We start from the raw sequence: 17,239 nt of genomic DNA on the forward strand, positions 1-17,239 counted from the left end.
CAACCTCGCGCACGCTTCGTGCTCATTAGCGCCTGGCTGAACCCCGTATTACACACGAATGAGACCGCCGGTAAAAATTTCGATAATATTTTGAAAGGCGCTAATGCCTGTGAGGGAATGTGGATCGCAGTCCTCTTCTGCAGGCTGCCTTCTCAAAGTGCTAACACTTGAACGACATTGATATCTCCTCGTTCTAGATTTTATAAGTCAACTTTAGGTCCGAACAACGGGGCTTGGCTTTGCAATGAGTTGCAGCCTGTAGAGCCCTGGGTTCTTACCTAGAGCATCTGATCGCCCCTCTTCCCGGTCACCGCACCAGCCTTTGCTCACATCTGAACCTCAGCCTGTTGATTGTATATATATATGTGTGTATGTATGTATATATATATGTGTGTGTATGTATGTATACACACACCTGGACGGGGATAAAAATAAGCTTTTAAGGAATACTTAATAACAAGTGAGCATTGTCTCTCCCTAGGGGAAAGAAAAGGTGAACTGCAGAAAAACAAAGTGTTGACTTAGTAAAATAAGTTCTGCAGGGTGATATAAAGTATTTATTTTTGTTGTCGCATTTACACCCACTCCTTTTGGCCGCAGCTCCGTTTCCCTCCAGGTCTGGGGAGGTACATGACATTCACTTCTCAGTTTTCCGGCTTCTTAACTTTCCTGAAAAGAAGAATAAAGAAAGTTGTTTTTCCATCTAAAGTTCAGCAAATAAACATTTTGTGTATCCACAAATAGGTTATATCATCGCATCATCTGAACGAACAAATTACGGTATGCGGCCGTGCGTTTCTAGTAAAATCTCCTGTATTCTGTTTAAATTATAGCATTTCTGTTTGTAATTATTTTATTTTAATTTTATGTCAGTTTTAACACAAGCCAGACCGGTTTTCCCTCCGTGTTTTGTACACAATGCTCTCTTTCTCGATAAGATGTTCTGTCCTATCTTCTCGCTTTTTTCTTTTAAAAAATGTTTATAGTTCCCCAAGAGCAATTCTCCAATATTTCACTCTTGCATTTTAAGGACTTGTCCCTGTCTTGCTTTATTTGTTTGTGTGAAATTTAGTTTGAAAGGAGATCAGAGAGAGCAGGAGGGGTTTGTAATAAGAGAATGACCAAGTGACCTAAAGGCTGATTATATGTCATTAACTGGAGACTTGGTGTATCCAAATTACCAAAAAGACCTCACTCAGCCAGATCAATTACACCGGGATACGCGTATAGGAATTGCGGTACGGGCTGATGCTTGCAACAAGTGTGCAGCCGACATTTGTAGGACTCAGCTGCTGAATTTTCGGCCGAGCCCGTGTGCTGCAGCCGATCCCGGGAAGCGGGAGCGGGGTGCAGTGCAGCAGGTATACGGCGCGAGGGACACCGACAGGACGACACCGACATTTTGGGGCGTGTAGTTAGGGCCAAATTGCAGCTAATTTTCACTGCTCCAGAGGGATTTTTCTCTTAAGCCAAGCGAGGTTACCTTTGATCTATGAAGGCTTCTTAAACCCCAGCCTCGTTAAATGGAGGCTTTCCATGAAGAATGACAATAGAATGTTGATTTTTGTTAACCTAACCACAAAACGATGCCAATAGAAGTGTTGATTTTTGTTAACCTAAACACAAAACGATGCCAGCCTAGCCTTCTTCTTCCTCCGCCGTCTGAACTTCAGATGCTGGACGACAAAATATTCGTTAATGAAGGCAATTGCATTCGCCAGCAATTTCATCAGAGTCAAACTCTTAAGATGTTCTTTCCCGGGAATACAAACAAATATTAACTGGGAAAATAGCGTGTTTATCTGTATGCATGTTCGTGTTTATACATGCATGCATGTATAGGAGATGCACATAACAATTACAATAAATAGAGACAGACTGCGCTCACTGCAGAATTTTGTAAGGTCTTTATTACTATTCTTCTGACAAAGAAGGGCTCTTGGTTGGAACTCGTTATGTTTTTCTTTTCTTTCCCTGATTCCTGTCCAGGGTCTAAATGCAACTCTGGATGCTCAGTCACAAATATAAGCAATCCTCGAATAATTGCTTGCACATGCAGCGCTAAAACGCGTAGGGTCCCGCGCTTACTGCCAATCATTGCGACTTACGAAATGGTCAGTGTCTTGGTGGCTTGGGTTTTTCTCATCCCTGATCTATTTTTTTTTTTTAATACACAACGGCTGCGAGATTATCATGCCTGAAATATGTGGGTGTTCATTACCGATAATAGTAACGTAAACCAGGGTTCCTTCACCTCCAAGGGCAGCGATTAATTCGGGCCTTCTGGGCCCGATCCGCCCTCTGCCCTGGGCGTTGAAATACAGGTTGTGTGAGCACAAGAGAGGGTGCAAGCCAGGCCCATTAGGCACAAGTCCTTTTCATTAACCCGCACTGACCTCCAAATCATATTTCTCCATGCCTCTTTTCAAAAATCTTTTTTCTTGCGTGTTTATGCTCTTTGATGAATTCCTAAGCAACGCCCCAAATATAGGATGCATCGCATCCCTGGGACACGGGATGCTCCAGCATCCTCAAATCCATCCGAGCATGATACCCCTTTCTGATACGTTTGGTCCCGGGTCAATGACATCATGCACTCTATAAATTCAAACCCGTCTCGGCTTTTCAAGCCGTGCATCGGGCGGTTGAGCGATGTGGTGGGCAGCCGGGGAAAGGAGAGAGAATCGGCACCCCGGTACTTAGGGAGCTGCGGGAAGGAGAGAGGCCGAAGGCGCTGCACAGCCCGGGTAGCGCCTCAAAAGCAAAGTACGGGGTGTCCTTGGGGTGTTTTCGTGTGTCTGATTATTTCTAGGCTTTAATGAAAATTATAGAGGGAGATCTTGGTGCTGCTGCACGGAGCGGGGTACGTCTGGTGTCGGTACCGGGCACCTCAGTGGTGACTGCGGCTCCCGCCGCTGCCCCGTCCCCATAATCGTCCCCCCGGTTTCGGACGCTCCTCAAAAGGAAGGTGCGGTCAAGAAACAAATGAGCGGGCTCGCTGCCCAGGCACCGGTGAGGCGCCTCTCTGCCCCTGGCCTGCTCCTCACAGGGCCTGGCCCAGTGCAGTGTTCTCAGGTCAGCCAGCCCGGGAGTCCCCAGCAGATGTGGGTTTCCGACCACCCAGCGTCGGCATCTCTTCCCTGTTTCCATACGGTTTTCCCCGACTGATTCGGAAAAATTAGCTTAATTTGCAATTTAGCTTAATTCACACAAGCCCGGGGGGGAGAAGGGGGGAGCACAGCTCTATTGTTCTGTTATCCCGACTCCCACCCTGGTCTTGGCCCGGAGGAGAGAAGTGACCTGGCGATAAGCGGCCCGGCGGCGACGGAGCGCCGGGCAGGGCAGCGGGTGGCCCCGGCGGCGCGGAGCGGGCGCCCGGCCCGCCGCCCCCCGCCGCGGCTCCGGCCCCCGCTCCCCGGGCGCGCCGGGCACCCACCGGGGGGCAAGGGCAGCCCCTTCCTCTCGCTCGGCCGCGCGGAGAGTTGCAGGGCTGGAGAGGCAAGAACCGCAGGGCACAACCTAACGATACAGCGCCCACACACACCGACTCCCGAAAAAATAAAATAAAATAAGATTTTAAAAAATTTTAAAAACGGATGGAGGAAGAGAATACCAGCCTCGGCACAGTCTTCACCAAAATTTCTTTATTATGGCAAGCTAAGAGAGTCCTGTTTGGCAGCAGAATCCAAATAAATCGCCGCCTAACATGCAACTATTTTGGCAGGGGAATAAAGTGACATAAGATTAGGGCTTCTTTTTCTTTTCTGTTTGGTTTTCTTATTGGTTTTTTTTTAACCATATGATTTGTGCACAACAAAAAATTCTAATAAAATAATTACGTGTAAGATTGGTAAAATGATGGTGCTTTTAGCAGACTTTGAGCATAATATTTGGAAAGGTACTTTGAGCTGCAGCATTTTTCAACGTGTGGATCAAACAGAAAAGACTACAACCCATGATGGGAAATCCTGAGCATTTAAAAGTTGAGGGAGGACAAGAGAGTTGCATTTGCTCTAAAACTCGCTTTATAAAACTCATAAATAACTGCTGGGATAAGAGGGAAATATATATATATATATATATATATATATATAAGATTCTTCTGGTTGCTTTATCTAGAGATCCTCTTTCTCCAAAGTTAATTAAGCAATCACGATGCTAGCTTTGGAGACTGGTGTTCTGATCGATATCTCCTGTACATTTTATTACTTTTTCTCTGTCTCATGTATTCAGTTTCCTTCATCATTGGAGATGTTATCAGAGCGGTCATAGTGTCTTGTCACAGAGACTGTCACAGTTGCAGTCTAACCTGCAGTGTATCGGAAAGCTCGTACACAAACAGGGAAAGTGTAAAGAAACACACATCTGTTTGCAAGCCAAAATAATTTTCCGGCCTTGACAATGTCCACTTCTTCTTCCCATCAAGAATATATCGCAGCGAAACAAAGCTGGAGAACCGCGGAAGAAACTGGGTGGATTTCCAGGCTGCGCCCTGCAGACATATCATCCCGAGCGGCGGGGGCACCCTGCCTGGCCGCTCCAGGGCTCTGCCTGCACGGTTTGCCCACGGCCTTCCTTACATTTAAAAATCCACACTGCAGACACATTCTGTCCTTGGTCTAACACAATATATACACGTGTGCTTGTACGTATATAGATACAGATATCCATCAGCTGGCTACAAGCAAGTGTGTGCACGTATAAAATATACGTGTAATATACATCAATTCTACATCTGGACTAGTTTTTCACTTTCGTACTCAGTTTACACCCAGATGCTCACGCATATGTGTATATGCTTATAAAAACCTACGCCTGCATGTCTGTGCTCCGTGCACGTCTCCTCTCCAGGTCCGACTCTGCGCTCCCCGTCCTGCCGAACCGCGGGGCCGGCACTCTTCCCCGCCTTTAGCATTTCCCCGACGAAGCCAGCTCCCGCGTACCGCAGCAGGCTGCGCCTTGGCGGACGGCCTCATCCGTGGAGACCGTCCACTGCCTGCAGGGCATTCCTCGCCGGGAGCCGGCAGAGCCACTTGCAAAGCCCCCGGCTGCCAACAAGCCGCCGTGAACCATCGGCAGCCCTCTCCACGCCGGGACCGCCCGAGCTCAGCCTGCCTCCTCTCCCGTCTCGATGCCCATCGAGATGATTTTCGCCCTCTTCCCACCACCCAGTGCTTCCCCCGAGGTACCCCCACAGCCTCTGCAGATGAGCCAGAGAGCGCATTAAGCTACTGCAGAAATTGGACCACAGTTCTTGCTGCCTTCTTTCGCAGACTCCTCCATCTCTGTCTTTCTCTTTCTTTAATTTATGACCTCTCAGTTCCTGTTGACACAGTTTTCCACACTGCCTATATTGCAGAACTGCATTACAATATACGCCGAATCAGCCTAGGCGTCAGCCAGAACAAATAAGGGTGGGTATTTTGTATTTCGCATCTATTTAGTAATGCTCGGTTCCATTTGAGGATGACAACAAATGCACCTCGCCTCCGAGTTATCAATGAGTTACAGTTTGAGATTAATTTCTCTTTTTTAATATATTCAAGCTTACTAAAGCAAAGCACCTAAATAGCTACGGGAGATTTCCTCCTTGGCCTGGCTGTTAAGCAAACATTTAACTACTCCCTTTCGATTATTAAACCTACTTTCTGCAGATGCTGGTCCTTTTTAGTGCAGAAGCAGGAATGCTGAGAAATATTTATATATTTGTTAGTAAAAGCTAGAAAATTAGCTCGGAACATGCTGTAAAAAATATTCGGTTACTTACCGATTATACCGGTTCAAAAAGCATGAAACCGTGAGTCACTTGAGTGAAGGCTGGTGGAGGTGCATAGGCGCAGGCAGTAAGCTGGAAAAGAGTCAGTTAAAGTCGGACTTATTATTGATATCTCAAAACAATTCTTTCAAAACCATCCCCGCCCAAGCCCCGCGCGCTCCTCTGCCTCGGTCAGCCAGGCGGCGCGCAGCCCGAGCCAGCCCGGGTCGCAAGCCGGGTGACAGGCAAGGCAGAGCAGCTTCGCCTCCCTCCCCACGGAAACTAGTGATCTCGTGGTGTGTATTAACCAGCAATACGAGTATAAGCCGGAGCCCTGCTGGGACATGCCTGTCGCAATCGGGCATCGATGAAGTGCCCTCCGAAGCCGGTTTTATTTGTTCCTCTACCGGACCGGCACAAAGCACTTTTGCCAAAGCAACCTCAGAGCCTATCAAGCTCTCATATCGACTTTTGCCAAGAAACTTCTTGGATCTATACTGTACCTGGTTTGAGATTATCCGATATTTAAGTTTTAACGAGTTAGTTGGGGGTTTTTTTGTTGTTTGGATTTTTTTTTTAATGCAGATTTTACTGTAAGGCATCTGCTAAACACTTGCATTAACCTCTGCCTCCATGATAATTTTTCCCCCCTTGTTTTAATTACATTAGGGATGCGGAGGGGCAGCCAATCCTAAAAGAGGAGCTCGGCAATTAGCAGAGCGAACATCAAAAAGTTTTATTGCGGAGGGCGGCGGGCTCCGCCCCCGCCCCGGCCATTGGCGGTCGCCGCTTCTGACGACATATATTAACCCGAGCGGCCCTAAACATGTAGCTGTACATGGAGATCGGGCCGGGGAGCCCTGCCAGTGCCCCGCGCCGCGCCGAGCCCCGCCGCCGCCCGCCGCCGCCGCGCCCGGCCGAGCGGCGCGGATGCCGCAGAGGAGCGCCGGGGCGCTGAGCCGCGCGGCGCGGCGGGCAGAGATGCGAGCGCCCGCCCAGCACTGACGGCCCCGCCGCCGCGCAGGGCAGAGCCAGCGCCGCCCGCCCGCCCGCCCCGAGCCGGGGGCGCATGGAGGGGGGCCGCGTGTAAGTACCACCCGGCCGGGCCGCGGCGGACTTGGCGAGAGCGGAGAGAAGCAAGAGGCGAGGAAGATCCCAAGCTGGGAAGCCAAGCCATTTTGTTTTGGTCGACATCTCTCCATAGATTTTTGGTGGTTTTTTTTTTTTCTGTGCGCGCTTCCTCGAAGACCCGGCCCGGGGCGAGGAGGAGGAGGAGGAGGAGGAGGCACAACGCATGAGCGGCGGCGGCGGCGCCCGGGGAGGGGGGATCGCTCGGGCACCCGCGGGAACTCTGCAGCAGCGTCCTATGGAGAGGCAGCGGGCAGCGGGGCAGTGCTGAGGGGTGAGCGGCGGGCAGCATCTCCCGCCGCTGCGACGGGGGTGGGGGGCGGGCGGGGAGGGGAAACCTTTGTTTTGGGGCCCGGGGGGGGCGGGGTGGGGTGCTCTAGGGAGCGGGGATGAGTCTAGTGGGCGGCTTCCCCCACCACCCGGTGGTGCACCATGAGGGCTACCCTTTCGCTGCCGCCGCCGCTGCCGCTGCCGCCGCCGCCACCCGCTGTGGCCACGAGGAGAACCCCTACTTCCACGGCTGGCTCATCAGCAGCCACCCGGAGATGTCTCCCCCCGACTACAGCATGGCTCTGTCCTACAGCCCTGAGTACGCCAACGGGGCGCCGGGCATGGACCACTCCCATTACGGGGGGGTGCCGCCCGGGAACGGCCCGCCCGGGCTCGGGGGGCCCCGGCCGGTGAAACGCAGGGGCACGGCGAACCGCAAGGAGCGGCGCAGGACTCAGAGCATCAACAGCGCCTTCGCGGAGCTGAGGGAGTGCATCCCGAACGTGCCCGCAGACACCAAGCTCTCCAAGATCAAAACCCTCCGTCTGGCCACCAGCTACATCGCCTACCTCATGGACCTGCTGGCGAAGGACGACCAGAACGGGGAGGCGGAGGCTTTCAAGGCAGAGATCAAGAAGACAGACGTGAAGGAAGAGAAGAGGAAGAAAGAGCTGGTCAGTGCTTCGGAACGGGACGGGGCGGGACGGGGCGGGGGAGCAGCGGAGGGGAGGCTGCTCGGTCGCCCTCCGGCGCCCCATCCGAGCGTACCCGGCTCCTCGCTGGGCAGAGTCGCCGGGGAATGCCCGTGGGGAACACCTCGGTCCCACCGGTCCCTGGCCGTAGCTGCGGGCCAAAAGCGGGACCGTGCGCAGCCGCGAGCGGCCGTCGGCGTCCGGATCCGACCCGGAGGCTGAGAGCAGCCGCGGGGGAAAGGCTGCCACATCAGGGCCCCACGGGGAGGTTATTCCCGGGCTGCTTCTTGTCCCATATCCCAAACCGTGATCTCGCAGGAGACAAGCCTCTGCTGTCTTAAATGAAAATGCGGAGGCATGATTACCTGCTAAGCCCAACCCAGATTTAAGCCTTCGGCAAGTACGAGGTTCGAAGCGAGGGGCTTTCCTGCCTCTGCACTCGGCGCTTCATCTTTTTTTGATTTTTAACGGGACAGTCGGTTCAGGCCAGGCAGCGCAAGCCCAATTTCGTGTAGGCCCCATGGCGTGCTCCCGTGCGGTTGATTCCCGCATATGTTACTGGCCGCAAGTCCGGTGTTTTGCCCCGGTACGTGCTGGTGCCCAGCATCTCCCCGCACTCAGGGAGGGAATGGTTTAGGGGGGGCCTTATCGCAATCCCCGTAGATGGCTGGCGCTTCTCAGGCTCCAGCCCTGCGCTCCGGCTGCGGCAGAGCAGCGGGGTGGCACGGAGCGGGAATAGGCCTCCGCCGCTCCCACGGGCGGCGGCTTCGCCCGCGGCGAGATCCCCGTTACGGCTCTTGAAGCCCGTAGGCCTCGGCGAGCTCGGGTCTCCTCGTAATTTTCGATCTCGAAGCAGAGCAGATGCGACCTAGAAAGGGGAGGAATATATCTAACCTTTTTTTCTCTCCTCTCCCCCTTCTGTTTCTCTCTCTCCCCTCGCATCCTGTCTCCCCAGAACGAAATCTTGAAAAGCACAGTTAGCAGCAACGATAAGAAAACCAAAGGGAGGACTGGCTGGCCGCAGCATGTCTGGGCTTTGGAGCTCAAGCAGTGAGCACGGCAGGACTGGAGGAGCCGTCCTCTTAGTCTCGGTAGTGAGCTCTCCTCTGAGGACTCTTTGTATTTGGAATAATCCAGTTTATTTATGTGCAATTTCTCCCCCCAACCCCCCAAAATGTGGATATTTGAAGGAGAGGGAAAAAGCATTCCATATATGAAGAGGAAAACTCCAGCTTGTAAGGGGTAATGTCTCTAAATGTTTCGTGAATGTTATTTGCTCTGTATAACACACGTGGGGAAAACAGAATCATAGAAAAGGAAAAAAAAAATCCCTCCCTGGCATTAGTGTGTATGTGAAGTGTATCTTTAATACTTGGCCTTTTGGATATAAATATTCATGGGATTATAAAGCTATATTTCAACAGAAGCAGTTGCACCAATGTTTCGATTGACTCGGTATTTAGTGTTGTAATTTTGTTGTGGTCGTTCAGTATTTGAAGATGTTTTCAACAGTTATTGGTTATGTGCACTTCCGTCCGTAAGGGAAAAAGTGGAATCTAATTAATATTGAAGGTGTAAACGTTGTAAGTACTCAATAAACCACTGTGTGTGTTTTTTACAAAACAAAAGAAAAAAAAAAGAAAAAGAAAAAAAAAAGAAAATCCAAATCTTTTTATGTTTTATACCTCAAAATGTTTTGAATAACAGCGTTGTTTATGGCTTTTTTTTTTCATAATATTTAAAATATTCGGAAGTAAACTAAATTATAAAGATGGCTCCTAATTTTATTCTTAAACAACTGACTGAATGAAAGGAGGGGTAGAGGGAGGGATCTCTCAGCCCCGTGAGTGTTGAACAGAAACCGGCAGTTCATCTGAATAGGAATTCCTTGTGGTGGTGTTCTCCAAGCAGGAGACCTACTGCGAACGGGAAGTGGACACGGGTGCAAACCCCGGCGGGTCAGGAGTAGCAGAGATGCGCGGTTTTCGTGCCGCCGGAGCCCGGGCGGCGGCCGTGCCAGGCGCGGGCCCGCAGCGGGGGCGGCTTCGCGGAGAGGGGCCGGAGGCAGACGAGGGAGGCTGGCGAGCTTTGCTCGGAGTGATTATGTAGCAGGTAATTTTACGTCAAGAAGAAAGAGCGAACAAGGCAAGGGATTTGCGGGGGTCTAGGGGGGAGGTGGGGAGGGTGTGCTGTAGGGAATATGTAAGATTTACAATGAGCTACGATGAACTTAATATTAACTTTGTGGTTCCTAAAACTCTCCTGGGTTACACGTTTCCAGTACGCCACAGCGAGTATAATTATTTTTAACTTTTATATCCAGCTGTAAACTGTAGCAGCCCATTCTCTGGCTGTCTTTAGTACATTCATTGCTTCATCAACACGATCTCTCTTCCCTTAAATATTTCGCCCCGTCTATCGACTCCTTTACAAGGATCCCGGTGCCAGTCTCGTGACTTTTCTGCTCCCCAGTACGGGGGCGAGGGTTTAATACTGGGAAATGCATGGCATCCTTCTGTATCGTAGGCATGCAAGGAAAGAATGAAAGGTTTTTCACGGAAGGAGGCTGGCCTAGGTATTTTTTTGTCCAATCCGGATTAAGAGCAAGGTTTTTCACCTTTTTCATAATAAAATTAGGGCTCGTATTTTAAACTTTTATGTAAATCATCTCTACTTAAACCAAGCTGGGTCTCTCTCCAGGTCCAGGGCTGCATGCCTGCCGGCCTTCCCGTGCCACCGCGTCTAAGGAAGTGGTCCCCAATGAGACCCAGCAGTAAGCGTAGGTAGATGTGCAATTGCCCATAAAAAGATAAGGGAGCCCCAGCGTCGTTTCGCCGCCCCTGCTGACAGTGGGGAGGTTGCGGGGTTACAACAACCAGACAAAAGTGATGTGCCCTCCCTCCCGTCGGGTCAGGCAGCCCGGCTGTGCTATCCGGCGTGGGTCCGTGTTTACAGACACTTGCCTCTGTTTATAACACTTGGGGAGAAGAATCTGCCCCCTTGTTTGCTTTTCCTTGCCTATTAATTGCCCAGCTGATGAACTGGAGCTTCTCCTTGCTCAAAGAATTTTTGGGTTTTGGTGGGTTTTGTTTGTTTGTTTGTTTGTTTGTTTTTGTTGGGTTGTTTGTTTGTTTGTTTCTGTAGCGGCACAGGGTGAAATAAAAGGGATGAGGGGGTGGCTGCGAATGCTGCGGTGGGGCACATCATGGGCAGCCTCTCTGCAGATACTGTGTCTTCCCTCGACCGAGTCACCGGGTTGCAACTCCCCCGAGGGATGCGCGGTAGGGCCGGCGGGCGGCTCCGATATCCGATCTCCGAATCGCCTGTCCAGTATTTCCACATTAATAATCTCCCTGTTTTGTAACGTCAGTTCATCAGAACCGGGAGCCCCTTTGAATCCGCTAAGGAGGATCTCTTTTAATTGTTCACTAACGAGGATTGTTGCTATTTTCTCAGGAGCAGCCATTCCCGCAGCTAAATCACAGGAGCCCTAGACAGACCGGAGCCGACAAAAATGTAGGTTTTGACGTTAAAAGCTAAATGGGGAAGCAGAAGGTAAATTGATGGTAGATTGGGATGTCAGTGCCCTGGCCTCAGCTCTCCGCCGGCGGAGCCAAGGCCTGATAACAGCGGAGAGCTGCGCTCCGCATCCTGCCTGCACCCGGGGGCATCGGCATCCCGTTGATCTGTCTGGTAATTCCTCGAGGCCAGAATATTTTTGGGAGCTTTTACTGAGGTTAAAGGCACGTAAGAGGAGGGATAGAAACCTTTCCCACTCTGCAACTTTCCTCTGTGGGTGCAGGGCGGAAGAGAGAAGGGAGGGCAGGGTGGAGAGCAGCCCGGTCACTGAAGCCCTGTTCCCTCAGATTGACTCAGGGATCCATATTTTAGTCTTGTAGCCTCGTTTCATGGCTAAGGGAGCGAGAGCCTCTGCTCTCTTTCAAGAGAACACAACATGTTGATTTTTTTTTTTTTTTCCTCCCCTTGAAAAGGAAGAGTGACAAAACTGCCCCGAGCGACGTCTCGCCTCCCCTTCCCTCCCAGGGAGCGGCCCCTCGGTTCCCCGGGGTGCGGGCCCGGCTGCAGCCCCGAAACGGCGCGGTCGCCCCCTCGCAGGGAGGCAGGACCTGCCCAGCGGCTGCGTGTGCCCTGGGGGCCCCGAGGCAGATAGCAGCGTGGATTTTTAGAGCTCGTCCGGCTTTTGGAAAGCGGGGACGCAGCGCGGGGACGGTTCTGTGCTCCGCTGCTGGCGGCGAGCCTATCAGCCGCTGGCAGTACTGAATTTTGGGGGACTCTGCAACATGCGGGACTTCGTTGCTCTCGGATGTGTATGCCATGCCTGCACTCCGGCAAGCAAAAGAGAAAAAAAAAATGTGGTGAGGCTTTTTTTTTTCCTTCGTTTTGTTTAGTGTTGTGTGATGGAGATTTTTTTTTCACACATACTTCCCTCTCCTCCGTGGTTCCCAGGAGCACCTCTTTACCGCAAAAGACTATTGCAATAATTATTTCTCGTTTGATATCTTTGTCAAAGAGGTGCAACGGGGCCTCTCGGCCAAGCCAAAGACACCCCCAGAACAAGCGCTGGGCCAGGCCATACGCGGGATATAAACAGGACTAGGCGATGCCATGGAGACAACATGAACTTGAAAGGTGGGCAGGGAGGTGGGGAAAAAAGGTTAATAATAAAACCTCTAAGCAAAATACCCTCCTTTTGCTCTTGGAAACCTAACCTTAACCCTCCGTTTTCACACATACTAGCCCAGCGACTTACAAATACACCCAGAAGAAATCCCCAAGTAGCAATGGGAAGGAAACTCATTCTGCACGCCTACAGACATAATCCCCTCTGCTGTAACGAAGGGCTTATCAATGTTTTATACATTTTTAATTTGGGAATTTTTTTTCCTGCGGGCCATGAAATATTTGCAAACCCGTTACGATCTTTTCCATTTCTAATTGGCCAATTACTGTTCAGCTGTTTCAGCTTGTCACGTACAATAGAGACTAAAGCAGAGTTGTTATCTGAATTATTTATTCACATAAATTTTAGCAAAGCCAAGTGATGCGCACGGGCAGCGGATTTCTGAGGTTCCCTGTGCCTCCCTCCTTCCAAACCAGCGTGGTGTGTGTCTCGCTCTTCCTCAGTTTTCCCTCCCCCCAACCCCGTTTTCGTCTAGAAATACCATTGCTTTGATGATGCGATTTTAGAGCATTGATTACAAATTTATTCTCAGACACTATATAAGTCTTTATATCTGCTATTAGAGACATCTGGGAATGATTAGAGCCGTCCCTCCCCCGGCTCTGCTCCCTCTATCTTGCAGCGAGGAGCTAGAGACATGTTGACGTCAGATCAGACGGCTCGGAGCCATCCTGCTCTCCACTTGGGTGTAATCACGGCGACGCTTTCCAAGCCCCGGCCCGGCCGGGCCGCCAGCTGGGATGCGGGTGCAGTGGGACGCGGTACTCCAGCCCCAAGGCTCCTCGGTACAGCCCGGTTTTGAACCCCGAAGGCTCCGACTCTTCTGAGTTTGCTACCGAGGTTGTTTGTTTATTTGTCTGTTTGGGACTTCGAGAAAGCCAAAGCGGTGCATTCCGCGGGCAGGTTACGCCCCCATCCACCCCACTCCCCCCAGCCCCCGGCTCAGCGCTTGCTTTATCTCAGCCCGATTTCTCCCAGCGCATTTGCTCACAGCGCTGTCTTCCAAAACAAATATCGAGCCAGGCAGATTTCCACCTTGTGTCTTGGCAGGGAGAAATTAGCTAAACAAAGTGCAACGCTTACGTGCGGGCAGTCGCAGGCGCGCCGACACCCCGTTATCCAGAGTGGTAGTCAGGTTTAGAATGAGCCGGGAGAGTCAGAGGCTGCTATAAAACAGGACGATTCCCGACCCAAACGGCAGTGCTGCTGGCAAGGAGATGGCTTTGCACCTGCTATTAAAATCCTAATGAATCGCCTCTAATTGAGAGCTGAGGCTGGCTGACGGTCACGCTGAACACCCAGCGTGGAAGCCTTGGCTCAGCGGGACCCAAAACCACGTTTGATGCGCTTATTTTGACAAACTTTTTACTTTATGATTTTTTTTTTAGTTTCGTATGTTTTTTTCCCCGAGGAGATAAAAAAAATAATAATTGAATAAATACAACTTAAGCGTCCACTGGCTGTTTGCAGTCTTGGATGGCTGACACTTGTCCAGCTGTACATTACAATCAGTGCTACTAGCAGGAAGGAGGGGCGGGGGGGTGGATGAGAAAGTAGTTGATCTTGTCTCCAGAGGAAAAAGATAATGTTAGACAATTTATCTGAAGGATTAAATTCTCGCGGTAAAATACTCTTGCCAGGAGGAGGGAGAAAAGAAAAACAAAGCCCCATGTGACTCTAAATTTTTAAATACTTCCATTTCTTTGTTCCAGCAGAATAAAATAAAATAAACCCCCTAAGATACCGCAACGCTCCTCTGTGTCTATCTGTAATCTCGAAAGGAAAAGGAACATTTCCTTTCTGAATCAGTGCAAACGGTATGCTGTAAGCTCGGCTTCCCACCACAGCGGCCGACCAAGGGAGTCGGGCAAGAGTAAGTGAATTTTTAAAAAGCTGTTGAAGTAAAGGAAAAAAAAAAAAAGAAAGCTGCGAAATAAGCCATAACAACAGCAACAAAACCAAAACAAAACCCACAAAACCAAAACAAACCCATAAAAAAAAAAAAAAAAAAAAAAAAAAGCCCTGCAAAATCCTATTTCTCGCTTAATGGGAGACCTCTGACTGGTGACGGCTCTGTGGCAGGGCTGAGGGTGTCGTCTCGGCGCCTCTCCCCGGGGTGTCCCGTGTCCTGCGGCAGGAGGAGGCCGTGCGGCTCCCGGCGGAGCGGGCCGTGTCCCGCGGGGCTGCCCGGCCGAGGCGCAGGCCCGCAGGCCCGCGGGCTGGGGGCGAGGGGCGGCTGCCCCCGGAGCGGCTTCTGGAACAGCGGTAATGCCTTAGCGAAACAACGGAGATCAGTGGGCCCGCATCTCGGAGCCCTTCAGTTGCTAACCGTGGAGGTTGTTCAAAGCAGAAACAAACCCCTCCGTTGCCCAAAGGACTCGGTAGAAAAATGTGCAATTCGATTTTAATGCAGAGCAGCGGAATGGTTTCGCCGGTCTCGTCTATTGAGCGAACATGTGGGGGTAATAGAGAGGCCGACTCTCCTATAGGGGTCTCTATTTGCATGCCGTATGTGGCAATAGGCTGCAACAGCTGCTTATAATGAACTTCTTAAAAAAGATAAATACGTGTGCAAACCCAGAGAAGTTTTCTAAAATTGGCCTAAAAGACAATGAAATGTCCTGCCAGAAAATACAGGAGGCGGAAGAGTTTAAAAATAGTAACAAAATTAGGTGCTCCCCCCACAAGCCTCTAGCCTTCGCAGCGCTGCCCGAAGGAGGACCCCGGCAGCTGAGGGGGTGCGGGAGGCCGGGGACGCCCGGGGGTCGGGCGGCGATGGGGGGAGGTGGTGTCTGGAGCGGTCTGGCAGGGGCGAGCCGAAGCACACGGATCGGCCTTGACCGCCTCTCTCCCAAATCTGGTTTTCATAGAGCCGCGCAGTAATTACCTAAAGCCATAACTGTCTCCGAAATTATTCATTAAATTCATTCCCAAGAATCTAGCGTCGCGAGAGGCTACATTTATGGCCTTTGCGCCCTCCGAGCATGACATCGTCTCTCGCCTTGCGTCCTCGGCGGCCGAGTGTTCAACATCGCGAAGAGGAAGGGGGAGACAAGGTTGCTCTCTCTTGCCTTCCCCTCGGTGTATTTGTTTGCGGGGACTCAGGTTGCTTTCCCCCTTTTGGCAAAGGAGAGCGATGCAACCCGGCAGATACCTTGGGAGCGAGGAGGGTATTTTGGGGAGTTGCAGTGTTGTGCGGAAGATCATGTCTGTGCCCTGTGGTGCTGTCAGCAGTGACAGATCCCAGATGCCGTCGCTACTGTATGGCAGATTGAGTTTCTCAGCAGAAAACTCTCTCCCTCCCTCCCAAACGTCTTCAAAAACCTTCTCCAGATACTGCGGGTCACTTCGGCTCAAACGGGGAGAGAAAGGGGGGAAAAAAGGCTTTTCCTCTCTCCTCCCTCTCTCTTCCTCCCGCCGGATCTCTCTGGGGTGCGCGGGGGGCCATGACCGTGCCCTTGTGCACCCGGGGGCCGAGGCGTCCCCTCTCACCCTCGTCCTTGAGAGCCCGTCGCCGAGCACGGGGACCGTCGTCCAGGTAAGCGGGGGGCGGCGGGAGCGGGGCCGGTGGCCGGAGTGATTCCCGGAGCCGGTCCCTCCTCCCCCGGTCGGATATCGCTGCCTGAAATGAGTTTTCCGAAGCTGTGTGGCTGAGGTGTCCCCTTGTCCCAGACGCGGGGATGGGGTGGGAATGGGGGGACGAGGCAAGACCCCTCGCCGTGTCCCGCCCGCCGCGGCGGGAGGCAGCAACCGAGACCCGGATCCGCCCAAAGCCCCCGACCCGGCGGGACTCGAGCTACCGGGGCTGACTTTGGGGACTTTAAACGGGGGACCGGAGGAAGAACCGGAGGAGTAGGGGAACACTGTCCGGCGGGCACTGGAAGCACACCTGGCCGGTTTGCCAGGAGCCAGGAGAACGGGCCAACTGCGAATCCACAGGGGCCGGCAGCCGGTATGCCGGTAAGCGGCGGAGGTCGGGACATCCCCCCCGCTTCCCTCCTCCCCGCTTTTTTTCACCTCTTAAATGCAAGAGGCTCGTGTTTTAACATCTCTGTCTCTCCGAGACATATAATGAATTTCAGCATTCCTGTCCTCCCACCTCCATAAAATATTGATGCCCCCCGAGTGCCAAAATCAGAGGCAATCAGCTCTAGGGCCTCCTAGAGTTCTTCTCTCCCTCCGTGCAAACGGGTCAGTGCTTGAGGACTCGTTGTGGACCATGGGTGTGTAGCTCTCTCCACTCTACCTTAGAGGAGCAATGCCTGTGCAATGTATGGTACCAGGGAGAACTCCTGTCCGTGAATGAGCCCTCAAAACACTTCGCAGCATCGCGGGGAGGCCCACTGCTCCCGATGGGTGATTTGGTGTGGCAGCCCTGGGATCGGAGTAACCTCTTCCGAAGCGCCCCGGACCTCATTCCCCCTAATTTCTCTCTGGATGGGAGCAACCTCATTTTGTTCATGCCTGTTGGAAACGGTTTCAACTAACCCCGCTCTCCGCCTTTCCTTTCCAAAATGAATTGAAAGGCTTTAATTCACACACCCCCTCCCCCCACCCTTTTCCTTTTGTCCTTTTTTTTCCTTTTCTTTTTTTTTTCTTTTTTTTTTTTTTTTTTAAGGCAACTCTTGCCTTTAGCAGAAGTATAATTGTGACCCTGCCTGATCCACAGAGCCTCCTGTTGGGAGCAGTTAG

General features: G+C 51.8%; 3 protein-coding genes across 3 annotated transcripts in view; 2 read left to right on the top strand and 1 right to left on the bottom strand.

Moving 5' to 3' along the window:
• Positions 1-543: 543 nt before the first annotated feature.
• LOC110485076 (uncharacterized) lies at positions 544-15,144 on the bottom strand. Its single transcript, XM_085578842.1, has 3 exons — positions 7,723-15,144; positions 5,768-5,848; positions 544-669 (listed from the first exon to the last, which is right to left on the bottom strand). Exon 1 carries the CDS (start codon positions 15,050-15,052, stop codon positions 14,591-14,593), a length of 462 nt encoding a protein of 153 aa, XP_085434968.1. The 5' UTR covers positions 15,053-15,144; the 3' UTR covers positions 544-669; positions 5,768-5,848; positions 7,723-14,590.
• HAND2 (heart and neural crest derivatives expressed 2) lies at positions 6,709-9,627 on the top strand. Its single transcript, XM_021524735.2, has 2 exons — positions 6,709-7,827; positions 8,801-9,627. Exons 1-2 carry the CDS (start codon positions 7,273-7,275, stop codon positions 8,897-8,899), a joined length of 654 nt encoding a protein of 217 aa, XP_021380410.1. The 5' UTR covers positions 6,709-7,272; the 3' UTR covers positions 8,900-9,627.
• A 232-nt stretch (positions 15,145-15,376) lies between the features above and the next one.
• LOC146767587 (uncharacterized) overlaps positions 15,377-17,239 on the top strand; it is a 40,436-nt gene continuing 38,573 nt past the window's right edge. Inside the window, exon 1 of the mRNA XM_085578841.1 lies at positions 15,377-16,085. Coding sequence (XP_085434967.1) covers positions 15,510-16,085 — 576 coding nt within the window. The 5' untranslated portion in view covers positions 15,377-15,509. The remainder of the gene's footprint in view (positions 16,086-17,239) is intronic.

Source organism: Lonchura striata, chromosome 4 (assembly GCF_050655825.1).
Source record: "Lonchura striata isolate lonStrDom1 chromosome 4, ASM5065582v1, whole genome shotgun sequence".
NCBI lineage: Eukaryota > Metazoa > Chordata > Aves > Passeriformes > Estrildidae > Lonchura > Lonchura striata.

What these genes read in the sequence shown, in the direction of transcription:
- HAND2 (XM_021524735.2), top strand. Translation starts at nt 7,273, where the DNA reads ATGAGTCTAGTGGGCGGCTTCCCCCACCACCCGGTGGTGCACCATGAG. An exon ending in AGAAGAGGAAGAAAGAGCTG is followed by an intron (nt 7,828 to 8,800) that starts GTCAGTGCTTCG and finishes CTGTCTCCCCAG; the next exon opens with AACGAAATCTTGAAAAGCAC.
- LOC110485076 (XM_085578842.1), bottom strand. Translation starts at nt 15,052, where the DNA reads ATGCAAATAGAGACCCCTATAGGAGAGTCGGCCTCTCTATTACCCCCA.